General features: G+C 48.8%; 1 protein-coding gene across 14 annotated transcripts; it reads left to right on the plus strand.

The window, feature by feature from the left end:
- Positions 1 to 8,238: 8,238 nt before the first annotated feature.
- Positions 8,239 to 26,642, plus strand: ZMYM3 (zinc finger MYM-type containing 3). Of its 14 annotated transcripts, none has more exons than XM_084791007.1 (25): positions 8,266 to 8,397; positions 10,499 to 11,181; positions 12,184 to 12,227; positions 12,552 to 12,624; positions 13,068 to 13,362; positions 13,591 to 13,768; positions 14,134 to 14,352; positions 14,647 to 14,797; positions 15,009 to 15,124; positions 15,286 to 15,372; positions 15,497 to 15,647; positions 15,935 to 16,107; positions 16,324 to 16,489; positions 17,333 to 17,430; positions 17,513 to 17,672; positions 17,905 to 18,017; positions 18,155 to 18,329; positions 18,501 to 18,647; positions 19,943 to 20,046; positions 20,328 to 20,496; positions 20,792 to 20,943; positions 21,680 to 21,794; positions 23,415 to 23,669; positions 24,986 to 25,100; positions 25,207 to 26,642. In XM_084791007.1, the coding sequence occupies exons 2-25, from the start codon at positions 10,512 to 10,514 to the stop codon at positions 25,397 to 25,399; spliced, it is 4,119 nt and encodes a 1,372-aa protein (XP_084647133.1). In that variant the 5' UTR covers positions 8,266 to 8,397; positions 10,499 to 10,511; the 3' UTR covers positions 25,400 to 26,642. The 14 variants fall into 14 exon arrangements, with proteins under 14 accessions (XP_084647139.1, XP_084647127.1, XP_084647133.1 ...); XM_084791008.1 differs by lacking the exon at positions 8,266 to 8,397 and adding an exon at positions 8,884 to 8,938; XM_084791009.1 differs by lacking the exon at positions 8,266 to 8,397 and adding an exon at positions 9,096 to 9,117.
- The last annotated feature ends 1,103 nt before the right edge of the window (positions 26,643 to 27,745 follow it).

The following is a 27,745-nucleotide window of genomic DNA, read 5'->3' on the forward strand; positions in this document are numbered from 1 at the left end:
CTTGCACCTTGACACCCTGTACCGTTTTAGTTTCCTTCCCCAGTGCCGAGTATATTTGAAAAGTGTAACTGAAATGGTCATGATTATAGAAAGGGGCAGGAGGGCAAGCGATTTTGACACGGTAATCTCTGTGTGATTACCCAGAACTGTAACGGGCATTATTTCCATGGTAAACCAGAGAACCCAGTAGGCCAAACATCACTAAGGTTGCCATGGCAGAGAGATTCAACAGGTTGGTCAGCTAGCTGTGTTGGAGCCAGTATGTTGGAGGTCTTCGCATCAGACCTGCTTTATATCCCATAGGTGGCCTATCAGGTAATAATAACCTTTGTTGTTCCGTAATGCCTAACTCTCCCAGGCAGCTATCCAAGGATTATAAGGTTCAATTGATAGGCACCAATAGTTAATTCCCACTAATTAATTCATACTCTGGATGGCAGATTATCCCAACAGGCACTACCTACCTTATATGGGGACACAATGGTAGAGACCCGTGCTGTCTAATAAGACTTCTTACAACGTTAGGAAGCTTCTGTGGCGCCGTTCAATACAGTAATAGAGACTAGCCATATTATACCCCACCTCAGCCCGTGTGTGTGTGTGTGTGTGTGTGTGTGTGTGTGTGTGTGAATCAACATTACGGCTACTAGCTACTATACTAGGTATATTTAGCCCAGTGGTTCCTAAACTCAGGGGAAAAAAATCACATTATCATGAAAAAAAGAAATTCTTACTCATGGGGGAAAATCAAACAATGTTCAACAGTATGAAAAGTCTATTCAGCTGGGCGGTGGTGGCGCACGCCTTTAATCCCAGCACTTGGGAGACAGAGGCCGGCGGATCGCTGTGAGTTCGAGGCCAGCCTGGTCTACAAAGTAAGTCCAGGACAGCCAGGGCTACACCGAGAGACCCTGTCTTGAAAACTAAAAAAAAAAAAAAAAAAAAGTCTATTCATCTCCTATACCCATTACCCAACTACCCAATTATAAAAGCTGTTTTCTATGTATAACTGTCCCAGTCAAACAAATGATTAATCCTTTAATCCCTACACTCAGGAGGCTGAGAAAGGAGGATTGCCCAGGAGGCCACCCTAGACTGCATAGGGAGTAGCAGGGCAGCCAGTACAAACGACTGTCTCAACAGAAAAAAAAAAGCACTTATACATACATATATATATATATATATATATATATATATATATATATATATATATACACACACACACACATGATTTTAAAAATGGATATACTTTCTAAGCCATGGCCTTTTCTGGTTTTTTTGTTTGTTCATTTGTTTTTGCTTTGTTTGTATTTTGGGTTTTTCGTTGGTTGGTTGGTTTTGGGTTTGGATTTTCTAGACAGAGTTTCTTTGTGTAACAGCCCTGACTGTCCTGGATTCTCTTTGTAGACCAGGCTGGCCTCAAACTCATAGGGATCCACCTGCCTCTGCCTCCCAAGTTCTGGGATTAAAGGCGTGCGCCACTATGACCAGCTGGCTTTAACCAGCTGGCTTTTTCTGTTTTTCAAAAAGACTTACTGGAGCTTGGAGAAATAGCTCAGCAGTTAAGAGTACTGGCTGCTCTTCCCGAGGACGAGGGTACCTATCCCAGCTCCCATTGGTGGCTAACATTGTGACACCAGTTTCCAGGGGATCTGAGGCCCTCTTCTGGATTCTGAGGGCACTGCATGTGTGTAGTGCACAGACAGGCAACCAAAAAGGCCATGAACATAAAATTAAAAAAAAAAAAACTGCAGGGACTGGAGAGATGGCTCAGTGGTTAAGAGCACCACCTGCTCTTCCAAAGGTCCTGAGTTCAAGTCCCATCTGTATTGTGATGTGATTCTCTCTTCTGGGCAGAACACTGTACACCTATGTGCCTGTAATCCCAGCACTTGGGAGGCAGAGGCAGGAGGATGGCTGTGACTTTGAGGCCAGCCTGGTCTAAAAAGCGAGTCTGGGACAGCCAAGGCTACACGAAGAAATCCTGTCTTGAAAAACAAAAACAAAAAACAAAACAAAACAAAAAACCAACAACAACAAAGATTTATTTGTGTGTGGGGTGTGTGTGTGTGTGTGTGTGTGTGTGTGTGTGCGCGCATGTGCTGTCTGCATGGATGGAAGTGCACCACCTGCATGCACCTCCTGCCTAAGGAGGAAGAAAGACAATGGTAGATCCCCTACAAGTGGAGTTACAGATAGTTGTAAACTACCATGTAGGTCCAGGGAACCCAACCCAGGTGCAGCGCTCTTAAGCTCTGAGCCATCCCTGAAGCCCCAGCTGTGACTTTTTGTTTGTTTTTGTTTTTCCAGACAAGGTTTCTCTGTGTAACAGCCCTGGCTCTCCTGGAACTCATTTTGTAGACCAGGCTGGCCTCGAACTCAGAGATCCACCTGGCTCTGCCTCCCTGAGTGCTGGTATTAATGGTGTGAGCCACCACATCCAGCTAGCTGTGACTTTTTTTAAGCCATGATTTTCCTGGGGAAAAAATAATAACGCAGGGTCTGGAAAGATGGCTTAGGAGTTAAGAGCACTCAGTGCTCTTGTAGAGGACCTGGTTCCATTCCCAGCAGACACTTGGCAGCTCACAACTATTTATAATTAGTTCCGGGGGATCGAACACCTCTCCTGGCCTCCTTAGGCTGCTGCAGGCTGTGATACACAACATACACACACTCAAGCATAATCCAGTGGTGGTGCACACCTTCAATCCCAGCTCTCAGGAGGCAGAGGCAGGTGGATCTCTGTGAGTTCGAGACCAGCCTGGTCTACAGAGTGAGTTCCAGGACAATCAAAGCTACGCAGAGAAACCCTGTCTCAAGAAAAAGAACAAGAAAAAAGTCTAGGCCAGTAAGGTAATTTAGCAGGTAAAGACACTTGCCACAATCCTGAAACGTTGAGTCCAATCCCTGTAACCTACATGTTGAAATGGGAGAACTACATATCTACATACACATATACACATAAATGTTTTAGAAAAATCATTTATTTATTGTGTGTGGTATATGCCACATAGAGTTATAGGTACTTGTACACTACCCAATTTGGGTGTCAGGAACCAAGCCTGGCTCCTTGAGAACAGGAAGTTCTCTTCACCACTGAGCCATCCTCCAGCCACAGATTTTTTTTTTTTTTTTTAAGAAATGATAGGTTGGGCCGGGTGTGGTGGCACACACCTTTAATCCCAGCACTTGGGGAGGCAGAGGCAGGTGGATCTCTGTGAATTTGAGGCCAGTCTGGTCTACAAAGTGAGTCCAGGACAGCCAGGGATACACAGAGAAATTGTCTCAGGGGGAAAAAAGGAAATGATGGGTTGGGCTGGAGAGATAGCTCAAAGATTAAGAGCACTAACTGCTCTTCCAGAAGTCCTGAGTTCTAAATCCCAGCAACCACATGGTGGCTCATAACTATCTATAATGTGACCTGGTGCCCTCTTCTGGTAGGCAGGTGTACACGCAGGAGAAACACCTTATACATAATAAATGAATAAATCTTGAAAGAAAGAAAGTCAAAGAAAGAAAGAAAAAAGGATGGATTATGCCAGATGTGGTAGCACGCACCTTTAATCCCAGCACTTAGGAAGGCAGAGGTAGGCAGCTCTCTGGGTTCAAGACCAGCCTGGTCTACACAGTGAGTACAGGACAGCTAAGGCTACATGGGCTACACGGAGAAGCCCTGCCTTGAATAACAAAGAAAAAAGAAATGAAAAGAAAGGAAGGAAGGAAGGAGGGAGGGAGGGAAGGAAGGATATGTTATGCTGCACATGCTGGCCTCCAGCCCTTCTTGCCTCAGCCTCCTGAGTACTCGAGCCTACAGGCAGTGTTATCTGGGTCATTTAGCTCTCTCTCCATCCAGACATAGATTTACTAGAGCTCCTTTTCTTTTTGGAGGGTGGGGGTGGGGTGAGACACAACCTCACTATGTCTAGCCTCATCCTCTTCACGCTCCCAGCTTGGCCTGCACCAGCACATCCAGTTTCTAGTTCGTTTTAGTTAGGTTAATTTTAGCCACACATTGCTAGCTGTGTCATTGCATAGACCTATACTCCCAGCACTGGAGAGGCTACGGCAGTAGATCAGGAGTTGGAGATCATGGCTGTCAAGGCAGCTCAGTGAGAAAGGTGTCTGTCGTCAAGCCTTTTAATCTGAGTTCGACTCCTAGAACCAACAGAAACGAGAAGAGAACAGACTCCCACAGTTGTCCTTCGGCTACAGTGGCACATTAATGCCCATACACTGACACTAGACAATAAAAATATTAAGATTGGGGCCAGGCATGGTGGCGCACGCCTGTCATCCCAGCACTTGGAAGGCAGAGGCAGACGGATCTCTGTGAGTTCGAGACCAGCCTGGTCTACAAAGTGAGGTAGGACAGTCGAGCCTACACAGAGAAACCCTGTCTAAAAAAAAAAAAAGGTTTCTTCTTTAAAAACATTAGTATTGGTGTTGGAGACATAGCTCAGGAGTTAGCACTGGTTGCTCTTGAAGAAGACCTGGATTTGAATCCCAGCATCCTTGTTATGGTCATGACCATGTGTAGCTCCAGATCCAAGAGTATCTGGTGTCTCCTTCTGGTTTCTTCAGGCATTGCATGAAAGTAGCACACATCTATACTATGAGGCCAGCCTAAGCTATATCACAAGACCCTACCTCAACACACACACACACACACACACACACACACACACACACACACACACATTAATAAATATAATTGAAAATATACTAGCCATGGAGGTACAAAACTTTAATCTCAGCACTTGAGAGGCAGGAGAGGCTCTGTATGTTTGAGACCAATCTGGTCTGCATAGCAAGTTCCAGGCCAACTGGAGGTACATAGTGAGAAATGTCTCAAAAAAATAACAAAAAAAGAACCTAGAGTAGCTCATTGCAGAGCAAGTGCTTTGCGTGCGCAAGGCCCCTAGGTTGACATCCAGCGCCAAAAATGTAATAAAAGAGAAGTGTTTATCTCTAAGTGGTAGATCACTATGACTTTCTTTTTAATTTTTTACATTTTGTGTATGGGGGGGAGTTGGGGTGCATGTATATGTGCAATGGGGTGGGTGTGGCAGTCAGAGGACAACATGCAGAAGTCAGTTTCACCCTCCCACCACGTGGGTTCCAGAAACTGAACTCAGATCATCAAGCTTGGCAGCAAGTACCTTTACCTGCTGAGCCGTCTTTCTGGCGTTCTCTCCCTCTCTCCCTCTCTCTCCCTCTCTCTCTCTCTCCCTCTCTCTCTCTCTCTCTCTCTCTCTCTCTCTCTCTCTCTGTCTTTTGTTTTGTTTTGTTTTTTTGAGACAGGGTTTCTTTGTGTAGCCCTGGCTTCCCTGTAACTCACTATGTGGACCAGGCCTCAGACCTGGAAAACCACCTGCCTCTGCCTCCCAAGTGCTGGGATTAAAGGCGTGTGCCACCACACCTAGGTATCTTGCTTTCTTAAGGCTTTCCCAAGTCTTCATGTGAAGGAGTGAATATTGATAGATAGATAGATAGATAGATAGATAGATAGACAGACAGATAGACAGATGAGACAGCATTGGGGATATCTATCTATCTATCTATCTACATAGATATACACACACACATATATACATATATATACACATACATACATATGTGCTTTAGTGACTTTTGAGACAACGTCTCTATGTAGCTTTGGCTGTCATGATATTTACTCTAGACGAAGCTAGCCTCAAACTCAGGGATTTGCCTGCCTCTTCCTCCCAAGTGTCTTTTTTCTTTCTTTCTTTCTTCCTTTTTTTTTTTTTTCAAGACAGGATTTCTCGGTGTAGCCCTGGCTGTCCTAGACTCACTTTGTAGACCAGGCTGGCCTCAAACTCACAGTGACCCACCTGCCTCTCCCGAGGGCAGGAATTAAAGGCACGCGCCACCACTGCCTGGCCTGTTCCCCACTTTGAGATAGGATCTCACTATGTAGCCCAGAGTGAACTAGTTCAGAATTCAATATGTAGACCAGACTGGCCTCTCGAATTTAGAGAGATCTATCTCTACCCCCCCCAACACCTAGGTGCTGGGATTAAAGGCATGTATCACCAGCCTTGAACTTAACTCTGTAACCGAGACAGGCCTTGAGTTTTCCATCCTTCTGTCTCAATCTCCTGAGCAGCCTACTTTATCATCTATACTCAGAGGCCTGGCTGAGAAATGCCTGTAAAATGTAGCCTTGGCTGGCCTTGAATTTGCTAGTCTCCTGTCAGCCTCCTGAATGCTGAGATTACAGACCTGTATTTTCAAGACTGATCTGTTTATACTTTGTTTTTTGTTTTCCAGACAGGGCTGTCCTGGAACTCTCTTTGTAGACCAGGCTGGCTTTGGCTCACAGAGATCTGCCTGCCTTTGTCTCCCAACTGCTGGGATTAAAGGCCTGTGCCACCATCACCCAGTTCTAGAGAGATGTTTTAAGTTGATAAAGATGAGATATGATAGATATTGATCTACATTCAGAATTTTAGAGGCACCAAGATAGGAAAGATGTTTTCTTCAAGGTTGTCTAATACAAATAGCCAAAACATTAAGAATTTATATAATTCCTGATTGTTTTGTGGTTCTTCTTGCTGTAGATAGTTTACTGTATATATGTGGAGTAATATAAATGTTTATGTAAAAAGAAAATAAATAAAAATCAAAAATCAAAAAACAAACAAAGCAATCCCAGCACTCAGGAGGCAGAGGCAGGTAGATCTCTGTGAGTTTGAGGCCCAGCCTGGTCTATAGAGTGGGGTTCCAGGACAGCCAGGGCTGTTACACAGAGAAACCCTGTCTCGAAAACAAAAACAAAAACAAACAAACAAATAAAAATAAAATCTCACCCAAAATCAAACAAAGATTTTGGGGGGTAGGGTGGGGTGGAGTTTTAGTTTCATAGTAACATGATGCAGAACACAGCTTTCCTGTATAGCCAGTGTCTCCACACACTCACAGCCTTTCCCACTATCAACATCCAGTGTCCCCCACACACTCACAGCCTTTCCCACTATCAACATCCAGGACAAGGCAGGTACACTTGTGTAATCCATAAATGGACACAGACAAATCAATACTAACCAAAGCCTATGGTTTACATTGGTGCTTACATTTAGTATTTTACATTATATTTGAATAATGTATCCTGACCCTTATCTACCATTATAATATCATGCAGAGTGAATGGTACTACTGTAAAATCTTGTGTTGCTTTTCATTAGTTTTGTTTTTAAAGATTTATTTATTTATCATATATACAGTGTTCTGCTGCAGGCCAGAAGAGGGCGCCAGAGCTCACTACAGATGGCTGTGAGCCACCATGTAGTTGCTGGGAATTGAACTCAGGACCTTTGGGAGAGCAGCCAGTGCTCTTAACCGTTGAGCCATCTCTCTAGCCCTGCTTGTCATTAGTTTTAAACATATACTTATTATTATTTCATATGCCTGTGTGTGCATGCATGCTCCTTCACAGGTATGAAGGCCAGAGGACAATTTACAGGCCTAGGATATCTGGGTCCTTAGACTTGGTGGCAAGCTGACCATTTTACTGCCCTCTGTTGCTGTTCGGTGTGACTGAAGTTTTGGTTTATTATGTTTTTGCTCTCTGGAAGCAGAGTCTTACTATATATCCGGGGCTATCTTCCAACTGCAGGGAATCCTCTTGCCTCAGGTTCCCTGTGTGCCACCACAAACAGTTTTGGGTTTTGTTTTGAGACAGGGTTTCATCATGTAACCCAGGCTGTTCCCCTGGTCATAACTCTCCTGACCCAGCCTTCTAAGTGCCGGAACCACAGAACACTATGCCAGAACAGACCTCACTCCTCTGTCTTAGACGGTCTTTCTCCATTTGAAAATTAGTGGTCAGACATTCGACCAGCAGAGAAGCCTAGGATCCAGGTACGTGTTGAGGGGGACAGGCGAATAAAGGAACTAGGTGGCCCATCTGAGAAGGAGCAAACGAAAATACAAAGAAGCAGTATAAACAGAAAGAAGCAGAAAGTGGGAGATGGGTACAGAGCATACTGATTAAGATACAGAAAGCTGGGTTTAGGCAACCTACATTGAAAAAAATTACATTTATCTCTGATGTAGGAGAGAGCAAAAACAACCTCAAGGCTGAGGGGTGGGAGGTGTGGGGCGGGGTGGCTAGGAAAAACAAGGTTTCTGTGAAGTATGGGTAAAACTCTCAAGGACTAGGCTTGGGGAGGCTTTGCGTGGGAAGAAGGCAAGTCCAGAAGCCAGCTAGAGGGGCCAGTGGACAACACTGGACTCCCTTCTTGCTTGACTTTCCAGCATCTAAGCTGGGACACGCTGGGCAGCCCTTAGGAACTATCATGAGTATGCTGGGAGAAGGTTTGTAAAGCGCTCTGTCTGGAGGCCTGAGAATGAACCGTGGAACTACTGACTTTTTAGGTAAGTAGACCTAACGTTAGTGACCCCTGCTTTTCAAGCCTTAACTGTAGCCACGCCCACCACCAAGTAGGATCCCCGTAGTCTGTGTTAGTCTGAGTGCTGTAAAGGGGCAGAGACGCAGTGACGGTGAGGGAGATAGACAAGAACAGAAAAAGACGGTAGAGGGAAGGACAGAGAATTTGTGTGTGTGTGTGTGTGTGTGTGTGTGTGTGTGTGTGTGTGTGTGTGTGTGTGTGTGTGTGTGTGTGTGCGCACTTACGTGCGCGCGCGCGCCTGTGGATGGGTAGGTGGGGGCTTCTGGTGAGGAAAACTATGCAAGAGATAATTCAAGCTCCTACAGGAAGATTCAGTGACATGATCCCAGAACTTACCCAAAGGTCATGGAGGGAGATGGGGGTATAGCCATGCAGACCCTGCTTCGGGGGTCACCAGGCAGTAACCCTTACTGCATAGGCGTTGTCACTAAGCCAGAGCCATTTGACTGGCAAGGGTGGCGGAAGAGCAAGCTTAAAGACGCCCCATAACTACGACTCTTAGACAGGTTGGAGGGGGGCTGAGGCTGCAGACAAGGGGAGGAGGGGCACTTGAGGGTTGGGTCTTCGCCTCCCCCTTTCTCCGCTGTCACTCACTACCCCAACTGTCGCCCGGGGGGGGGGGCGGGCCCCGGAGAGGTGGGGATGGGGGAGGGTAATCTTGGCAGGCGTCTGCTGCATGGCGTAGGTAGGGACTGCTGAGGGGGGGACGCGGGGGGGGGAGCGCTGAACACGAGTGGGAAGCGAAGAGAGACACGGAGAGGGGGAGGGGACCGGGAACCATTTGAATGAGAGGAGGGGATCACGGGTACAGTGGGCTCTGGAGGTAGGGCGGGCACGGGTGTGACGGGGCCAGGCTCTTGAGCCAGGTAAGGAAAGCAGGTGCGTAGATCTGGTTTTTTTCCTCATATTTTATGTCTTTAGTGTACTAGGCCCTTCGGTAGAAAGGGGGCGCCGCCTTCCCTGGGGGCGGGCTTCAAAGCTCCAGAGGCTATCTTTCCCTCAACTAACGGGGCCCCGGGCGGGGGCTCAAGCTCCATCCCCAGTGACGGCAATCCACTCCGCAATTTCCAGGCGGCCACTGGGCTGGGAGTCTCGCGCCGGGGGCCGGCACTGTCTCGCGAGCCCCCTCCTCCAGCCAGCCAATGGGATTGGTTGCTGGCACCGCCCGCCTGCCTGGTGCAGAGCGCTCAGCGCTGCAAGCGGCGCTGCCATTTAAAGGGGCCGCGACCCCTGTCCCGGCTGCTAGGGAGGGAGGTGGAGAAGGAGCGCGGGGCCGTCGCTGTCTGCAGTTCTAGGCTTGTGGCCGTTACTCTAACCCTGCCTCAGGTAGGGGTCGGGCCTGATCAAGCCGAACCGAACCTGCAGGCGGGATCTCGCAGTAGCTGGGAGGGGGGTCTGAGAAGAAATCGTAGCTCCAAAATGTCTTCCTGTAAATGCCTGAGGTGGGGGGTGGGCAACAGGAGAAGGGAACGACTAGGGGAGCAGTAGGGAAGGGGGACGGGGCTGAGGAAGTGGTCCACCCTGAAAGGCAACGGAGCGGGGGGACTGGTTAGGAAGGGCAGTTTGTGGGGGCGGGGAAGGGCTGAGGGAGGACGGGGCTCCGAGGGGAGGGGCGGCGGGGCTGGACAGGATGGGTAGAGACTAGAGACCCGACGCTTTCGGAGAGTGAGGAGGGACCAGAGGCTGAAGTCGCTAGAGCGGGAAAGGCTTCTAGCTGCGGCAGCAGAGGAGACTCTGAGGGGGCGTTCAGTCTGAGGTGGGGGTGTGTGTGAAAGGTAGGGAGGAACGAGCTACGAGTCTTGATGGGGGGTGTCGCAGGTTAGAGACCAACTGCCTGGCCAGAGTGTGGGCACCGGGCCAGGGCGGGGAACGCCACTCCCCACAGAGGGCGCTGTATGGGGTGGGGGAGTGGACATTGGGGCTGAAGCCTGTGAAAATGCCTATCGGTTGTTGGGGGGGGGACGGCTGCTAATGAGAAATCGAAGAGGATGACGGGGTGTGTCCCATAGCCTACATAAGAAATTAAGGCTAAGACCACCTCTACTGCCCCCTCTTCCGATCTGCAGCCCATACCCAGCCATGGACCCCAATGATTTCCCCAGCCCATTTGACCCATTGACCCTGCCAGAGAAGCCCCTGGCTGGAGACCTTCCAGTAGACATGGAATTTGGAGAGGATCTGCTGGAATCGCAGACTGCCCCAACTCGAGGATGGGCCCCCCCAGGCCCGTCGCCATCCTCTGGAGCTCTGGACCTGCTTGATACCCCTTCTGGCCTGGAGAAAGACCCTGGAGTAGTCCTAGATGGAGCCACTGAGCTCCTGGGGCTGGGGGGGCTACTCTATAAAGCCCCCTCTCCCCCAGAGGTGGACCATGGTCCTGAGGGGACCCTTGCATGGGATTCTGGGGAGCAGACCCTAGAGCCTGGACCAGGGTGCCAGACCCCTGAGGTGATACCACCTGATCCAGGGGCTGGGGCCAGTCCCCCTTCACCCGAGGGGCTACTAGAACCCTTGGCTCCGGATTCTCCAATAATCCTGGAGTCTCCTCGTATTGAAGAGGAGGAGATGCCCCCTATAGCTACAAGGAGAAGGGGCTCCCCTGGACAGGAGGAGGCGCATACCCAAGGGCAGCCACAGAGCCCCAATGCACCCCCTAGCCCTTCCGTGGGAGAGACTCTGGGGGATGGAATCAACAGTTCTCAGACCAAACCTGGGCTCTCTAACCCTGCTGCACATACTTCTTTGCCAGGTAGGTTGCCCAGTCATTTGGAGGGGGCTGGGGGAAAGAAAGGGTGGTGGAAAGGAGGGACGGCTGTGTGCTTGGAGAAGTGGAGGAGGAGGAGGAAGAAGAGGAAGAGGAGGAGGAGGAGGAGGAGGGCCAGGAGGGTGGAAAGATTAGAGTAAAGATACATGTGGCTGTGGTGAAGGTTTTGGAAAGGAGGAGTGGGGTGTGGTGAAGATCATGGAAAGCGGGCGGGAGGGTTGGAGGGCCCCGTGCAGAATGAACGGGGTGGTATGAGAGGATGGATTTGATGGCAGAGGGTAGATCCCAGTGGGCTTTTAGTACCAGGGTCTTTAGTACTTCAGGATTTGAAGGGGAAAAAAAAAGCAGGCTTCTAGACTCTACGATTTTTCCAGCTTTCAGTTCTAAATGGGAGTGGAGTTTCTGGGCTTAAGGGATGGTGACTCCTTTCTGAAATCTCTTAACAGCATACTGATTTCAGGGAAATGGTAGACAGGCAGGGTCTAGGATTGCATCTCAGATGGGGGGCGGGGGAGACAATCTAGACCTGAGACTCTCGTTTCTCCCTTAATGTACCTAGTGGTATCCTTCCTCTAGGCTGTGACAAGGGTCTTCAGACAGATAAACTTATGTAATCTACCTGACATATCACCAAAGTCCAGAGGAACCTACCCATACATTGATAGGGGTTTTTTTTTGCCCCCTTCTTGCCCCCTTTAAGTGGTTACATTTGTTTTTGTTGGTGAAATAGAAATTCTTCATGAACAGTGGAGCCAAAAATGATTGGAAAGGGAAGATAATGTGTTTAGTTAATGGAGAATAGCTGCACCCATACCCTCCTCACGTCTACTCTAGTACCAAGTCTGAGGGAGCCCTGAAAGGGCTACAAGCCACAGGCACAGTTTTCCCTTTTGGTTTTTGAGTAAATTCTTCCCCAAGAATGGAGGTGGGGGTTGGGCCTGGGGCAGGCTCAATATTTAGGCTGCCTTCTTCTTGCTTCCTTTGCAGGAGATGGTCTGGCTGGGAAGGAGAGTGAGAAGCCGCCTGAGAGGGTGAGGGGGGAAGAGGACTGGAAAGAATTTAGTTACCCCTATAGCTCTGAGAAGGACGGGCCCTTCATTTCCCTTCCCAGATGTGGTGCTGGTGGTGCTGGTGCTGTCAGGAGAGTCAGAGAAGGGAGGAGCTTATGTGTCTACTGACTTAAGAATGAAGTCCAGCTCCCATTCCCTCTGCCCCCACCCCCCACCCCCCGCTTCCAGGGATAAGCCAAGGGTCTCAACTCTTCACCCCCCTTCCATCTCCTATTCCTCCCCAAACCTTGTACCCCAGGTAGCCTGCCACTAGTGTCAGCTTTCCTCCCTGCCCCTCTTTCCAAGGTACAGAAGAGAAGCGAGCGCGTTAGAAGAGCAGAGCCTCCAAAGCCTGAGGTGGTGGACTCCACTGAGAGCAGTAAGTAGGATGTGAGGCAATGGGACCTGGGAATTCTGGGCATGGAGAAGAGCAGAAGGTGGGATTGTGACAGGCCATGGATCTTCTGGCTCCTGTAGTTCCGCTCTGCAGAAAGAGAAGTGCCTGTCTCTGCTGTGGGTTGGCATGGGAACCAAGAGGTAGTGGGGGGAAATTGAAAACAAGAACAGTAAGAATAGAAGGTTTCAGGTTTCGACTATACTGTCCCTGTCCCCAGTCTTCTCTCTTGGAACCCACCCCCCCTTCTCAATATTGTAGGATAACCATGGGTAGCTTAAGATACCAGTGTAGGGGGAGAGGAAATGTAGCAGCCAGAACAAGAGGAGGACCAGAGATCCCAGATCAGTACTGTACTTAATCTGGTTATCAAATGGCTGGGGATCCATTCTGGTGGTCTTTTCTCACTGCACCGCCTACTCCCACAGTTCCAGTGTCAGATGAGGATTCTGATGCCATGGTAGATGATCCCAATGATGAGGACTTTGTGCCATTCCGGCCCCGGCGCTCTCCTCGCATGTCCCTGCGCTCAAGTATGGCACAAAGGGCTGGGCGCTCTTCAATGGGCACCAAGATGTCTTGTGCACATTGCCGGACACCACTGCAGAAGGGGCAGACGGCCTATCAGCGCAAGGGGCTGCCTCAGCTCTTCTGTTCTTCATCTTGTCTCACTACTTTCTCCAAGAAGCCCTTGGGCAGAAAGACCTGTACCTTCTGCAAGAAGTGCGTTGAGATCCTAGGGTGGGCGGGGGCAGGGGCCAGGGGAGGGAGTTATGGGTAAGACAGGGTATGTTGGCAAAAGCAAGCAGGATGGAGAGGATAGGGTTAATTTTAGAGAAGTGCTTTGAGCGGCTGACTCTGTGGTCATCTGTCAGAATCCTAGGGAGTGCAGGAGTTACTGCTGGAATGAGAGGGTGGTCCTGGGGTACTCAAACCTGTTCCCACCTCCAGGGAGATCTGGAACACCAAGGACTCAGTTGTGGTACAGACTGGTTCGGGAGGCTCCTTCCATGAGTTCTGCACATCTGTCTGTCTCTCCCTGTATGAGGCCCAGCAGCAGCGTCCAATTCCCCAGTCTGGGGACCCTGCCGATGCCACCCGCTGCAGCATATGCCAGAAGACCGGAGAGGTGAGGCCACTCACCACAGGCCAGCTTACAGAGCCTGTGGCTGCCTCTGACTTTGCCCCTCTTGTTTCTGGAGCTGCAGGGGCCGGGCCCTTGGTGGGGTGGGGGAAGGGATTTGGGTGGAACAGGTAGCCATTATGAGGGAGCAAATTCAAGCATAGAGCTTCTCCAGGATGTATGCAGCTGACCTTCCTTACCTCCCAGGATCTCGCCATCAAGTCTACAGCCTGAAGCACAGGTTGGGGGGTCCTAGGCCCACTGTCTGCTGTGAAGGTCTAGGGTGAGGGGGGAGTTCTGTCCTTGCGTTGACTGGGGTGGGCGGAGGTGGCCTGTCCTCAGCTCAGGGTGTGTATATATGTGTGTGGCAGGTCCTGCACGAGGTCAGCAATGGCAGCGTGGTGCACCGACTCTGCAGCGATTCTTGCTTCTCCAAATTCCGAGCCAACAAGGGACTGAAAACCAACTGTTGTGACCAGTGTGGGGCTTACATCTATGCCAGGCCAGGGAACCTTGGCCCAGAGCTCCTGTTCCATGATGGTCAACAAAAGCGGTTTTGCAACACAACGTGCTTGGGGGCGTACAAGAAGGTGGGGCCGAGGGAGTAGTGCACTAGAGGGCTATGGAAGGGGGTGTGGTTCTTGGGTGTTAAATAAAGGTGCCTGAAGGGTCGAGGGCTGGGAAAAAATAAAACAAATAAAGGGGGTTTCATTGTATCTGTTATGTTTTTATTTTTGAAGCTGGCTGGTGGACACACAGGTCTTTGTTATATCATCATCTATACTTTTTTGTATGCCTGAAATATTTCATGTTTAAAAAAAAATTTTAAAAATAAAAGCGAAGGGACAAATCCAGCCTCAGCCTCTCCTTCCCCATCCTCACAGAAAAACACACGTGTGTACCCATGTGTCTGGTGCAAGACCCTGTGTAAGAACTTTGAGATGCTATCACATGTGGATCGTAATGGCAAGACCAGCTTGTTCTGTTCCCTGTGCTGTACCACTTCTTTCAAAGTGAAGCAGGCAGGGCTCACCGGTAGGTGCAAAGCCCTCTTCCTCTGAGATCCCTGCTGGCCTTTCTTTTACTTCCCATATTCTCCTCTTGTAGAGTAATTTCTGCTGCCCAACTTCTGCCCCAACCACATAGTCCAGTGGATGTCTCTATTCCATCTCTGCCCTACCTTACACCTTCTATGTGCTCTCTCTTCCTCTTTTTCTTTCTTTCTCTCTTTCTTCCTATGCCCCAGGCCCTCCCCGACCCTGCAGCTTCTGCCGCCGCAGCCTCTCTGACCCTTGTTACTACAACAAAGTTGATCGCACAGTCTACCAGTTCTGCAGCCCCAGCTGCTGGACCAAGTTCCAGGTATTCCAGACCCTGGAGCAGGGATAAAGGGAGTGGCCACAAGGAAAGGGTAGAACTGGGATAGGTAGGCCTGGGTAGAGCAAAGAACAAGCCCGGCCCCTCCCCCCTCTCTCCAGCACTGCACACATCTTGCCCCCCTTATCTGTCTTCCTTCCCTCCAGCGGACTAGCCCAGAGGGGGGCATTCACCTGAGCTGTCATTACTGCCATAGCCTCTTCAGTGGCAAGCCTGAGGTCTTGGAGTGGCAGGTAAGATTTCCCCTCCCCCCCCCCACCTACATCGTGCCACATGTTTGAAGAAGTCTTCTCCAGCTGTGCCTCTCAGGTGCAGATGTCCTAGTTGTGCCCTCCCTGCCCTGTATTTCCACCTCAGGACCAGGTCTTCCAGTTCTGCTGCCGTGATTGCTGCGAGGACTTCAAGCGGCTTCGGGGTGTGGTATCCCAGTGCGAGCACTGCCGGCAGGAGAAACTCCTGCATGAGAAACTTCGATTCAGTGGGGTGGAGAAAAGCTTCTGCAGTGAAGGTAAGGAAGTGAGCTAGGGACCAAGGGCCCCCCTCCCCGCCCCCACCCCCTGCCAGTCTCTTACAACCAGGGGAGAGTGGCAGAGAAAGGAACTAGGCTTCCAAAGCAGTGTATAAGGTAGAGCTTGTCAGAATGCTCCCCCCCCCCCCCCCCGTTTATGCCAAGGCTTTAGGTGAGGGACTATTTAGAGGAGGTGTCAGATGTAGCACTTTGAAAAGACTGGCTCTAATGCCTGAGAGTGACTGTGTGCCCAGGCTCTCTTTCCTGTTCTCCCTCCCCCTCTCCAGGCTGTGTGCTGCTGTACAAACAAGATTTCACCAAGAAGCTGGGCTTATGCTGTATCACTTGTACTTACTGCTCCCAAACCTGCCAGCGTGGAGTCACTGAGCAACTGGATGGCAGCACCTGGGACTTTTGCAGTGAGGACTGTAAGACCAAGTACCTGTTATGGTACTGCAAGGTAAGGAGGGTCAACAAGTCAGAAAGAAAACAGCGTGGGTGTGAACTGTTGTCCTGACATCAGTCAGCAGCATCAGGTCTCCAGGGAGGGAAGCCAACCTTTCCAGTCTCTAAGCTGATCCTGTCTCCAAAGAAAGGAACATGGCTGATCATAGAGGAGGGGATCAGCGCATTTTCAAGAGGCAGGTAGGTCTAACCATTCTGTCAATGCCCTCAGGCTGCCCGGTGCCATGCCTGTAAGCGCCAGGGAAAGCTGCTGGAGACCATCCACTGGCGTGGGCAAATCCGTCACTTCTGCAACCAACAGTGTCTGCTGCGTTTCTATAGCCAGCAGAACCAACCCAACTTGGATACCCAGAGTGGGCCAGAAAGCCTCCTGAACAGTGAGTCTGGGACAGTGTGCCATTATTAGAACTGGCCTGGGCTCTTCCAATTTTGGGCGAAGCCCCTTCTTTCTCAGTTTGCAATTACCCTGGCCAGAGGGTCTGGTATTGTGTTTCTGTTTATCTCTTGGACTCTTCTGGATATTCTTGTTAAAATCGTCCTGGAGTGAGCATCTCCTGGTTTTCCGTAAGCGCATAGAGTTTAAGGTGCACTCAGGTAGGATGGGACTTGTCGTGGTTGTGGTTAGTTTTCAGAGAAAGAGAGGTCTGAGCATAAGCTCTACCTTTAGTGACACTGAAAACTGGTTCCATTTCTAGAATATTAGCCTGGCCCTTCGGTCACTCTAGGGATATTGAACCCTTGAAGGCTGTCTAAATGGAAGACATAAAGAGCGGGGCAGGAGGTGGTGGTGTTGCTCTCTAAATGTAGTCTGTCTGTCTTTCTTTCTTTCTTTCTTTCTTTCTTTCTTTCTTTCTTTCTTTCTTTCTTTCTTTCTTTCTTTCTGACAGGGTTTCTTTGTGTGGCCCTGGTTGTCCTGGACTCGCTTTGTAGACCAGGCTGGCCTCGAACTCACAGCGATCCACCTGCCTCTGCCTCCCGAGTGCTGGGATTAAAGGCGTGCGCCACCACACCTGGCAGAGTTTCATTCTTGTTGGAAGCCAGAAGGAAAGAATCTTGTGTTTTGGGGGCCCAGAGACTAGACCTGGAGTAGGAAGGAAAAGAAATCTTACTAACATGTTTCTCTTTAGTGTGCTCTTTCATAATGCTCTCCTTAGAAAAATGATGAGGAAAACTTTTAGTTCCTCCAGCCAGAGCATTTATTTGTTTGTTTGATTCTACAGGTCAGTCTTCTGAGTCAAAGCCCCAGACACCCTCTCAAACCAAAGTGGAAAACACCACCACAGTGAGGACCCCAGAGGACAATGGGAATTTGGGCAAGGTCAGGACAAAAACCAAGAGGGAGGATTACTTCAGAGGAGGGCACTTTAAGTGGCAGAACTAACATTCCTTTGATGCTACAGATCCCCGTGAAGACTCGGTCAGCTCCAAGTGTGCCCACTCCTCCACCCCCACCCCCGCCAGCAACACCCCGGAAAAACAAAGCTGCCATGTGTAAACCACTGATGCAGAACCGGGGAGTCTCCTGCAAGGTGGAAATGAAGTCCAAAGGAAGTCAGACAGGTAAATGTCATGACCACTCCATGCCATGGACTGCATTCGTAAGCCCTAAGCCTCCAGCCTTCTGTCCAGGAACTTGACCAAGACATTCCCTAGGTAGCTCCTCTCGATCTATTTAAGGGCAGTTTTGTGACACTGAACACATGTTTAGAGCTTTTGAGGGTGACAGAGGAGCATCATAGACCAGATGTCACTCATGTGGAAGGGGTGCTAAAAAGACTTCTCTTGTCTACAGAAGAGTGGAAGCCACAGGTGATTGTGCTGCCCATCCCAGTGCCCATATTTGTGCCAGTGCCTATGCATCTATACTGCCAGAAAGTCCCGGTGCCTTTCTCAATGCCTATCCCGGTAAGTGGCCTTGTTCTTCTGGAGCAGTCCTCCTTTACCCTTCTAGGATCGAGGCCCACCCTCTCTGGTCTTCTCGTAAGCTGGCACCCCTATCCACCGGTGTGATTCTTGACATGTCATTGGATTTGTGCCTCCAGGTGCCTGTGCCCATGTTCTTGCCCACGACCTTGGAGAGCACAGACAAGATTGTGGAGACCATTGAGGAGCTGAAGGTGAAGATCCCTTCGAACCCCTTGGAGGCTGACATCCTGGCCATGGCAGAAATGATTGCAGAGGCTGAGGAGTTAGACAAGGCTTCTTCTGATCTTTGTGGTATGCAGTAGATAGTGGCGGTGGTGGAGATAGTGCCCCCAGTCTGTCTGCCTATGACGGTGGGAGGGGTGGTCTTGGTGCTAAGTGGGGGTGTCTGCAATCAGCCCCTAAAAGCCTCTGTGGGTATTGGACAAGAGCTGCAGCGACAGAGCTGACTTCTCTGCCTCCTAGATCTTGTGAGCAACCAGAGTGCAGAGGGACTTCTGGAAGACTGTGACCTGTTTGGGACAGCTCGGGATGATGTCCTGGCCATGGCTGTTAAGATGGCTAATGTTTTAGATGAGCCTGGGCAAGACTTGGAGGCAGATTTCCCCAAGAGTAAGTAGGATTTTAGGCATGCCCACCAAATACTGTAGCTTTTGTGTTACTGAGAAAGGAGTATTTCTTGAGACCTTGAGTATGACTCTAAACCATTCTTATTAGGACACTACAGGGTCCTGGGTTTTTTGTTGTTGTTTGTTTGTTTTTTGAGGCAGGGTCTCATGTAGCCCAGGCCATCCTCAAAATTCCTCTGTAGTTAAGGATGACCTTGAGTTTCTGATACTCCTGCCTGGATTCTAGGTGGGCACCACCACTCCTACTTTATATGGTACTGGGGATTGAACCCAGGGCTTCATCTATACTAGGTATACGTCTACTAAACTGCATCCTCTAGCCTTTATTTTTTATTTTTAGTCATGTGTGGATGTGTGTGCATATGGGCATGTGTGGATATTTATGTGTGTACAGGTCCACATTGAGGTCAGAGGAAAACCTTGGGTGTCATTTTTTTCCAGCACCGTTCACCACCCTGAGGAGTAGGCCAGGCTTGGCTGGTCAGCAAACCCCAGAGATCCACTTGTCCTTGCCTCTCCAGTGGTGGGACTACAAGTATATGCTACCATGCCTGGCTTCTCATGTGTGCTAGGGAATCAAACTCAGGTCTTCATGCTATATGACAAGCAGTTTCTTTAAAGACTTATTTCTTTATTATTATGTATACAGTGCTCTGCCTGCATATAGCTATAGCTACATGCCAGAAGAGGGCATCAGATTACATTATAGATGGTTGTGAGCCACCATGTGGTTGCTGGGAATTGAACTCAGGACCTTTGGAAGAGCAGACAGTGCTCTTAACCTCTGAGCCCCCTTTCCAGCCCTGACAAGCAGTTTCTTAACTGAGCCATCTCCCCTGTCCCCATTGCCACCATTTCTATGTGTACAGCCCTGTCACGTTAAGCATATTCATATTGCTTGAATTTGTGAATAGTTGTGCTCAGTGTGGTTGGTTGTGTGAATTACATCTAGGGCCCTGTGTACGTGAGGCAGCCTCTACAGCTGAGCTACATCCCAGCCCGATGTTTTTGCTTTTTATTTTGAGAGAGGGTCTGAGTTGCCCAGGTTGGCTTTGAACTCATTCTGTAGCCTAGAAAGTCCTTTGCCACCATATGTAGCTTCTGTCTGGTGTGCCTGTGACTACCTTTCATATAGCTTTAGTAGTTCCTGTTGAGTTCCATGAAACTGACCAAATGGTTCCTCTTGAGTTGAACCAGCAAGTAGCAAGGATGGGATAAGAGGATTTCAGAGTGGAGACCGAAAGAAAAATGATTTCTTCTTTCTTTCCTTTCTATTAGATCCTTTGGACATTAACCCAAGTGTAGACTTCCTCTTTGATTGTGGCCTTGTGGGGCCTGAGGATGTATCTACTGAACAAGACCTTCCTCGAGCCATGAGGAAGGTGAGGACCGTGGTTTCTATAGCTACACACCCAAAAACTGGACATCTGAAGGGATGGGCTGCCCTCATAGCCCTGCGTGAAAGCTTAATTTGACCTTCCCTGGCCTCCTTTCTCCAATACTAGAAGTACTGAGATCTAGCCAAATTTTGCTTTTCTCCCAGTCCACATCATCAAAGCTGTTCTGGGGCTCTCTGCCATGGAAGCTTTCTGTGTTCTTATGTCCCCAGTGGTAAGCACTGTCCTTGCCTTCGCCACCATCCTCTTTTTGTCTTCCTTTCCAGGGTCAAAAGAGGCTGGTGCTTTCTGAAAGCTGTTCCCGGGACTCTTTAAGCAGCCAGCCTAGTTGTACTGGTCTCAACTATTCATATGGTGTCAATGCTTGGAAGTGCTGGGTGCAGTCAAAATATGCCAATGGAGAAACCAGCAAAGGTGATGAGCTACGCTTTGGACGTAAGTACTGGGGAGGAAGAAGGCACAGACAGGGAAAGGGGCTAAACCTACGATCAGCTGAAGATGTCTAAGCGGCAAGGGCATGATCACTTATGGCTTCTCCATCCAGTAAAGACAGTGAACAGTTGTAAACTAAAAGCAGATCCTGTCTCAGTTCAAGGCTGAGGGCTCCTTTTGTAATTAATGGATTTTTTTCAGGACCTAGTTATGACTAAAGGGTTGTTGGTAGAGCTAAGTGAAATTCTCCTCATGGAGTTTTCTCAATCCTCTCCACTTCTGCTACATATCACTACAGCGAAACCCATGCGCATCAAAGAGGATATTCTTGCCTGTTCAGCTGCTGAGCTCAACTATGGTCTGGCCCAGTTTGTGAGAGAAATTACTCGACCCAATGGTGAACGATATGAGCCTGACAGTATCTACTATCTGTGTCTTGGCATCCAGCAGGTACCTCTTGGACACCACCTGGTTTTCTATTACTCTCAACACAGTATACTGAATTCTACTGGAACTGTTTCTAGCCCACCCCTTCTTTTTTTGTTTTGTTTGTTTTTGGTTTTTCGAGACAGGGTTTCTCTTGTGTAGCCTTGGCTGTCCTGGACTTGCTTTGTAGACCAGGCTGGACTCGAACTCACAGCAATCCATCTGCCTCTGCCTTCCAAGTGCTGGGATTAAAGACATGTGCCACCACACCCGGCAAGCCCACTCCTCCTTGTCACATGCCTCTGACCTTGACTAGGCAGCTTGTCTAAATTTCCTATGACAAATAGATGTCAATGATCTCCTAAGGAAGATGCTTCGCTCCAGGACTATTGTTCAAGTGTTCATTGCTGTGTGGATCCTCTGGGTCACCCTTGAGTTGGGTCTTGAGGAAGGATGTTGGGGCTGAGTTCCTTGAGTTCTCCCTAGGATAGATTAGTAATTCTGACCAGATAGATTAGTATCTGGGCTTGTGAGGGACATCTCCAAGCCTCCCCCCCTTTCAGCCAAGCCTCAGTACATCAGCGGCGTAGAAACACACCTGAGGGAAAGCACTCTGGGTTAGCTCCTCAAGCAGTTGTTTCCCATCGTCTTTTAATTATAAAGGACCATGACTGCAGGTTTCATCATCTTTTTGTCCTCTAGGTCCTAGAGTCCAGCACCTCCAGTCTGACTTTATGTATGTCTGTTTTTCTTTTTCTAGTATTTGCTGGAAAATAACCGAATGGTGAACATTTTCACAGACCTTTACTACTTGACTTTCGTGCAAGAACTCAACAAGTCTCTGAGTACCTGGCAGCCTACACTCCTCCCCAACAGTAAGGGACAGGAACTTAGCAACCCTTTCTCCCTCTTTTCCCTTCTTCGAACACACCACTATAAGAGTCCTGTACTGTCTGGCCTGTTACTCTTCACTAAGTGGTCAAGGGTAGGAGTATGTACCTGAATGCCAAAGGGTTTCAAGCTAGTGGAGCCAGAATCCTTGCGTTTGAACCCACATGTAGTGATACATGCCTGTAATCCCAGCACCAGGGAGGCCAAGGCAGAATTGTGAGTTCTGGCCTAGCCTGGACTATATACTGAGACACAGTCATTTTAAAAAGGAACATGAACACCTGGGCAGGCATGGTGGCGCACACTTTTAATCCCAGCAATCACAAGGCAGAGACAGGTGGATCTCTGAATTTGGGGCCAGCCTGGTCTACAAGCAAGATCCAGGACAGGGCTACACAAAGAACCCCTGTTTCAAAAAAAAAGAGCATGAGTTGGACATGGTAGTATATGCATTTAATCCTAGCAATTTGGAGGCAGAGGCAGGTCGATCTCTGTCATTTCAAGGCTAGCCTGGTCTATGGAGTGGGTTCTAGGCCAGCCAGGGCAAAAAAGGATCACTAGGAGAGAGACAAGACTTCAGTCTTAAACTGGGCGGTGGTGGCGCACGCCTTTAATCCCAGCACTCGGGAGGCAGAGGCAGGCGGATCACTGTGAATTCGAGGCCAGCCTGGTCTACAAAGTGAGTCCAGGACAGCCAAGGCTACACAGAGAAACCCTGTCTCGAAAAGCCAAAAAAACAAAAAACAAGCCGGGCGTGGTGGCGCATGCCTTTAATCCCAGCACTCGGGAGGCAGAGGCAGGTGGATCGCTGTGAGTTCGAGGCCAGCCTAGTCTACAAAGTGAGTCCAGGATGGCCAAGGCTACACAGAGAAACCCTGTCTCGAAAAACCAAAAAAAAAACAAAAAGAGCTCACTCTTATCTAGGAGCAATGATATGTGCCTATAATTCAGGCTACTTAGGAGACTAAGACAAGATCCAAAGTTTAAGGCTAGCCTGAACTACATAGAGAGAACTCTTCCTTCCTTCCTCCTTCCTTCCTTCATTTCTTTTGTTTTTGTTTTCAAGACAGGGTTTCTCTGTGTAGTTCTGGCTGCCCTGGACTCCCTTTATAGACCAGGCTGGCCTTGAATTCACAGAGATCTTCCTGCCTCCCCAAGTGCTGGGATTATAGGCATGCACCACCATGCCTGGTGGGGAAACCTTTTCTTAAAAAGGAAAACAAGAAAAAAAAAAGACTCAGATCTTTAGACTTATCTCTAGGTCCAGCAGAAGACAGTCCAAGTTTGGGTGGTAAGTAAAAGAAAGCAAGATGTGGGAACTCTCAGCTTTCTGTCTACCTGCATATAATGTAGACGTGGTCAGAAATGTTCTGTGTTGTATGCAGGTGAAAAGAATATAAAAAATGTCCTCTTACAGGACAGGCAAGGTTCCATAGAGAAACTCTGTCTCAATACCTCTACCCCACCAATGCCCAGCCCCACTGTGTAGGTCAGGTGTCAGGGTTTATATGCAGTAAGAAACCTACAGTTCAATGGATGTATGTTAGGAGTTCAGGTGGGTTTGGGCAGCCGATCCCCTTTGTTTTTCTCTTTGTCCATCACAGATACTGTATTCTCCCGTGTGGAGGAAGAGCACCTCTGGGAGTGCAAGCAGCTGGGGGTCTATTCTCCCTTTGTCCTTCTCAACACCCTCATGTTCTTCAACACTAAGTTTTTTGGACTGCAGACAGCTGAGGAGCACATGCAGCTCTCTTTCACTAATGTGGTACGGCAGTCTCGCAAGTGTACCACTCCTCGGGGCACCACAAAGGTGGTGAGCATCCGCTACTATGCCCCAGTCCGACAGAGGAAAGGGCGAGGTATGAGGCCATCCCCATCCTTTGCTTTTGCCCTTTATGTTCTTTTTCCTGGCATTCCCACAAAACCTGCCAGGTTGATCCTCTGCTTTGCCACTAGCTTCCCTCTGTGTTTGCAGAAAAGATGAAAACAGGTTTTCTGATAGACCCGTGGCTGGCTATTTCCTAATAGGAAGGCAGTTAACTGCCTGCTTCGCGCTTTCATCATTTCTAGGCAGTTTATTTGCTTGCCTTATTTTGAGAGAACAAGGGTGGGCAGGTGACACGCTGTTAGTTGTATCTGACTATCAGGGAGACTTGAGAGTGAGTAATGAACCTTCTATGATTCAAAACCTACCTACAGAGGACTGGAGAAATGGCTTAGTCAGTGGCCTGTTTGTAAGCTGGAGCAGGCAGCTTCCCCACAGCTCCTTGTCCAGCTAGCCCAGCTCCAGGCTCTATCTCAACATAACATGGTTACACGTATGCACCTGCGCTCACATGTTCAACATGAACTCACATATATACACAAAAATAACAATACAACGAAAGCTGTACAGAGGGAGAAAAGACACTACATATCGTTTCCATTCTCTTTGGCCCTGGAATTCGGTCCTGTCTCTGTGATACCAGGCCCCTTCTGTGTGCCTCTACCTAAATGGATGTACAAAGGTTGTGGCCATCATTTTTTTTTCTGACCCTAGAAGGCAAAACCAACATTCCAACTATCTGTTTTTACCAGTTTCTACCTTGTGAGATCACCTCTTTAAGATAACAACTCAGAGCCGGGCGTGGTGGCGCACGCCTTTACTCCCAGCACTGGGGCCGGGGGGTGGGGGGGCAGAGGCAGGTGGATCCCTGTGAGTTTGGGGCCAGCCTGGTCTACAAAGGGAGTCCAGGACAGCCAGGGCTATTACACAGAAACCCTGTCTCAGAAAAAAAAAAAAAAGATACAAGCTCAGGAGCGATTTTAAATACTTTGGCAGGAAAAACTGGAGAGGGCTGTAGAATAGTACACGCAGAGGATTTTTAGTGTGGAAAGACTAACGAACTCTTCTGCTTTCCTTTCCTCCCTCCCCCTTGCTTTTGTTTGTTTTGTTTTTTGTTTGTTTGATTTTTCCTTTTGTGGTAATGGAGACAGAACCCAGTGCCTTGTGGATGCTAGGCAAGCGCTCTTCCACGCAGCTCCGCTCCTAGGCCTCCTTTATTCTCCCTTTATTTCTTTATGAAGCCGTATTTTGTGACCCTGTGGCCTTATCTCTGTGTCCTTGATTGTGCTCTGGGCAGTGGCTCATTGGGCCTGTGTTCTAACAAGTCTGGGTCATTTCTCTCCACTATAGACCCAGGTCCTGGGAAACGAAAGAGAGAAGATGACACTATCCTAGAGCAGCGCGAGAATCGCATGAATCCCCTCCGCTGCCCTGTCAAGTTCTATGAGTTCTATCTCTCAAAATGGTGAGTTGCTGAGTGTATGGGCATGACTTAACATGTGGACCTCCGACGCCTGCTTTGCCTTGGGACTACTAATGTCTGTCTTCCCATTCCCATCCCACTCATATAGTCCTGAAAGCCTCCGGACTCGAAACGATGTGTTCTACCTGCAACCTGAACGCTCGTGCATTGCTGAGTCCCCTCTCTGGTATTCTGTGATTCCCATGGACCGAAGCATGTTGGAGAGCATGCTCAATCGCATTCTGGCTGTGCGTGAGATTTATGAGGAACTTAGTCGTCCTGGGGAAGAAGACCTAGACTGAACCCATGTGGTACCTTGTCTCCATCTTTCACATCAGTGTCTGTCCTGTGGGGTAACTGGCCCAGGAACCAATGCTACCCATTCTGAAGGGCCCTGACTGCCTCTTTCTATTCTCTCATTCCCTGCCTTTCCCAGGAACCCTTGCCTCTAACCTTCTTCCATACCACCTGATAATCAGGGGTCCCCAATCTGTACACAGAGGCTAGCCCCCCAGTGATGGGCGTGAACCAGGTAGCCCATTTTTTTTATGTTTCACAGTAAACCCTTTCTGCTGGGGCCTGACTTTGATGGAGTGATGATAGCTCTGGTGATCCTGTTGGCTTTGGGTTTCCTGACCTGTATCTATATAGGTGAAGCCCTGTGCTCCTAGGTCTGACCTAGGGAAGAACCCAGCTGCCTTCTCTGCCCTGCGTCCTCTCTCTTTCCTCTTCCCCAGTACCATGTGAAAGGATCTTGTCTGAGAGGTGTGAAAGAAGTGAAGGGATCACTTAGCTAAAGCACAGAGCTCTGACGCTCTTATCCCTCCTAAAATAAGTGATTGTTGGCACCCTTCACCACCATGTCCCTTACCCTACCCTTCGAGCACCACTCCTTGGTGCTACAGTTTCTCAAAGGTTCCAAATGCTTTCTTTTCCTCAAAGGCAGAGAATGATTCAGGATGGGGAGCAGACTCCTCTTGTGCAGATTCCTGTCCCCTTGGTTTATGTGTTTGTCTCTCTCTGCCATTTTAGGGTGGCATGAGCCATGGTGTCAACATGCTTATCCCCTCCGTAACTGCCTCCCTTTAGTTCCATGACAGAGCTCCCAGAGCAAAAATGCCTCACTTGGATGGGGGCTGGGTTCCCAGTGTTGTTCTCCTGTATCATCAGAGCCAGGCCCACCCTATGGGGGCCTAGGCCACCCAGGATGGGGTTTGTGGTCAAAAGATAGCTATGGACAAAGGTCCGGCTCCCACTACCTACATCTTCTCTTTCCCTCCATCTTACCTTTGTGGTCCCAGAAAATTTAGCGTCTGGCAGAGGGAGCACCCAGTTCTTTCCCTGTTGGCTTTGCTGTTCCCCAGCCTTCTTTTTGTGTTTTTATAACTGTCACCAGTTTAGCCACTGTTAAAATGTATATATTGTACTGAGGTGCCTGGCCTATTCATCCAGTGAGCCATGCCCACCATTGTGTTGTAGTGAGAAACTGTTGTCACAACTAACCTGTCTCTGAAATTGTTTGTTTCAAATAAAGAATTAAAATTGTCCTTTGCTTTCTCTGGGGGAGGGAGAGCTGGCTTTGGAGGAGTGGAAGATAAGAGGAAGAACACTAACTGTGGGTCCTTGAAAATTATTCTTACCTCATCTAATGAATATCAGAAATTTGGTCCTTTTGTCATTCATTTTAAGACACATCAGAAAAAAAATATTTTTCAATAGCCATTTATTGACCTGGAGTGGCTCACGTCTATAATCCCAGAAGTTGAGAGTAAGAGACAGGAAGACTAGGAATTCACAGTCATCCTTGGCTACAAGTCAAGTTCAAGGCCAGCCTAGGCTATGTGAAACCCTGTCTTAAAATGGGGACAGGGGCTGGAGATTTAGTTCAGTAGAGTGTTTGCGGAGCGTATACAAAGCCTTGGATCCCATCCGTAGCAGCACAAAGAACTGAGCACACATCTGAAATTCCAGCATTCTTTCAAGGTCATCCTCAGCTACATAACAAGCCTAGACCACCCTGGTCTACATGAAACTCTGTCTCCACAACAAAAAAACAACATAGCCACCTGTCAAAGATCTCTTAGGTTTAAGGACTTAGATTACATACGTGTTTCAAGAAAGACAATGGCTGGGATGGTGCTGGTGGTGCATACCTTTAATTCCAGCACTTGGAAGGCAGAGGCATGCAGACCTTTGAGTTCAAGGCCACCCTGGTCTATGAAGAGCAACCCTGTCTCAGAAAAAAAAGGCAGGTAGGTGAAATGCCATGAACTATAAAATAAAATATGAAATATGTCCCACACAACAAATACGATATTGAGAGGTTTATTATGTGAACATGGGGAGAGAAGGATGGAGGGAGCCCAGGGGGGGCAGAGAGAGAGATACAGAGTAAGAGAACAAAAGAGGGAGAGAGTGGAGGGGAGAAAGTAAGACAGACAAATAGGCTTGTCCTTTTTATATACCCCTGGGCAAGGGCACACCCAGTAGCAGGTAGGCAATGACATCACAGGTTGCTAGGCAGGCTGGGGCAGAATCCTAACAGCGGAGAAGACATTGATTGAACCTGTTACCTGTATCCAGTAGGCTCCCAGTCTAGGGAATGAGCAAACATAATCATAGTACAGGCAGAGTGAAATAAATAGGAC

The sequence above is a fragment of the Acomys minous genome, assembly GCF_964271855.1.
Source record: "Acomys minous genome assembly, chromosome: 7".
Lineage (NCBI taxonomy): Eukaryota > Metazoa > Chordata > Mammalia > Rodentia > Muridae > Acomys > Acomys minous.

Coding starts and splice junctions, on each gene's coding strand:
- ZMYM3 (XM_084791007.1), top strand. CDS start 10,512: ATGGACCCCAATGATTTCCCCAGCCCATTTGACCCATTGACCCTGCCA. Junction 12,228..12,551: donor GTGAGAAGCCGCCTGAGAGG/GTGAGGGGGGAA, acceptor CCTCTTTCCAAG/GTACAGAAGAGAAGCGAGCG. Junction 15,373..15,496: donor CTGAGGTCTTGGAGTGGCAG/GTAAGATTTCCC, acceptor TTTCCACCTCAG/GACCAGGTCTTCCAGTTCTG.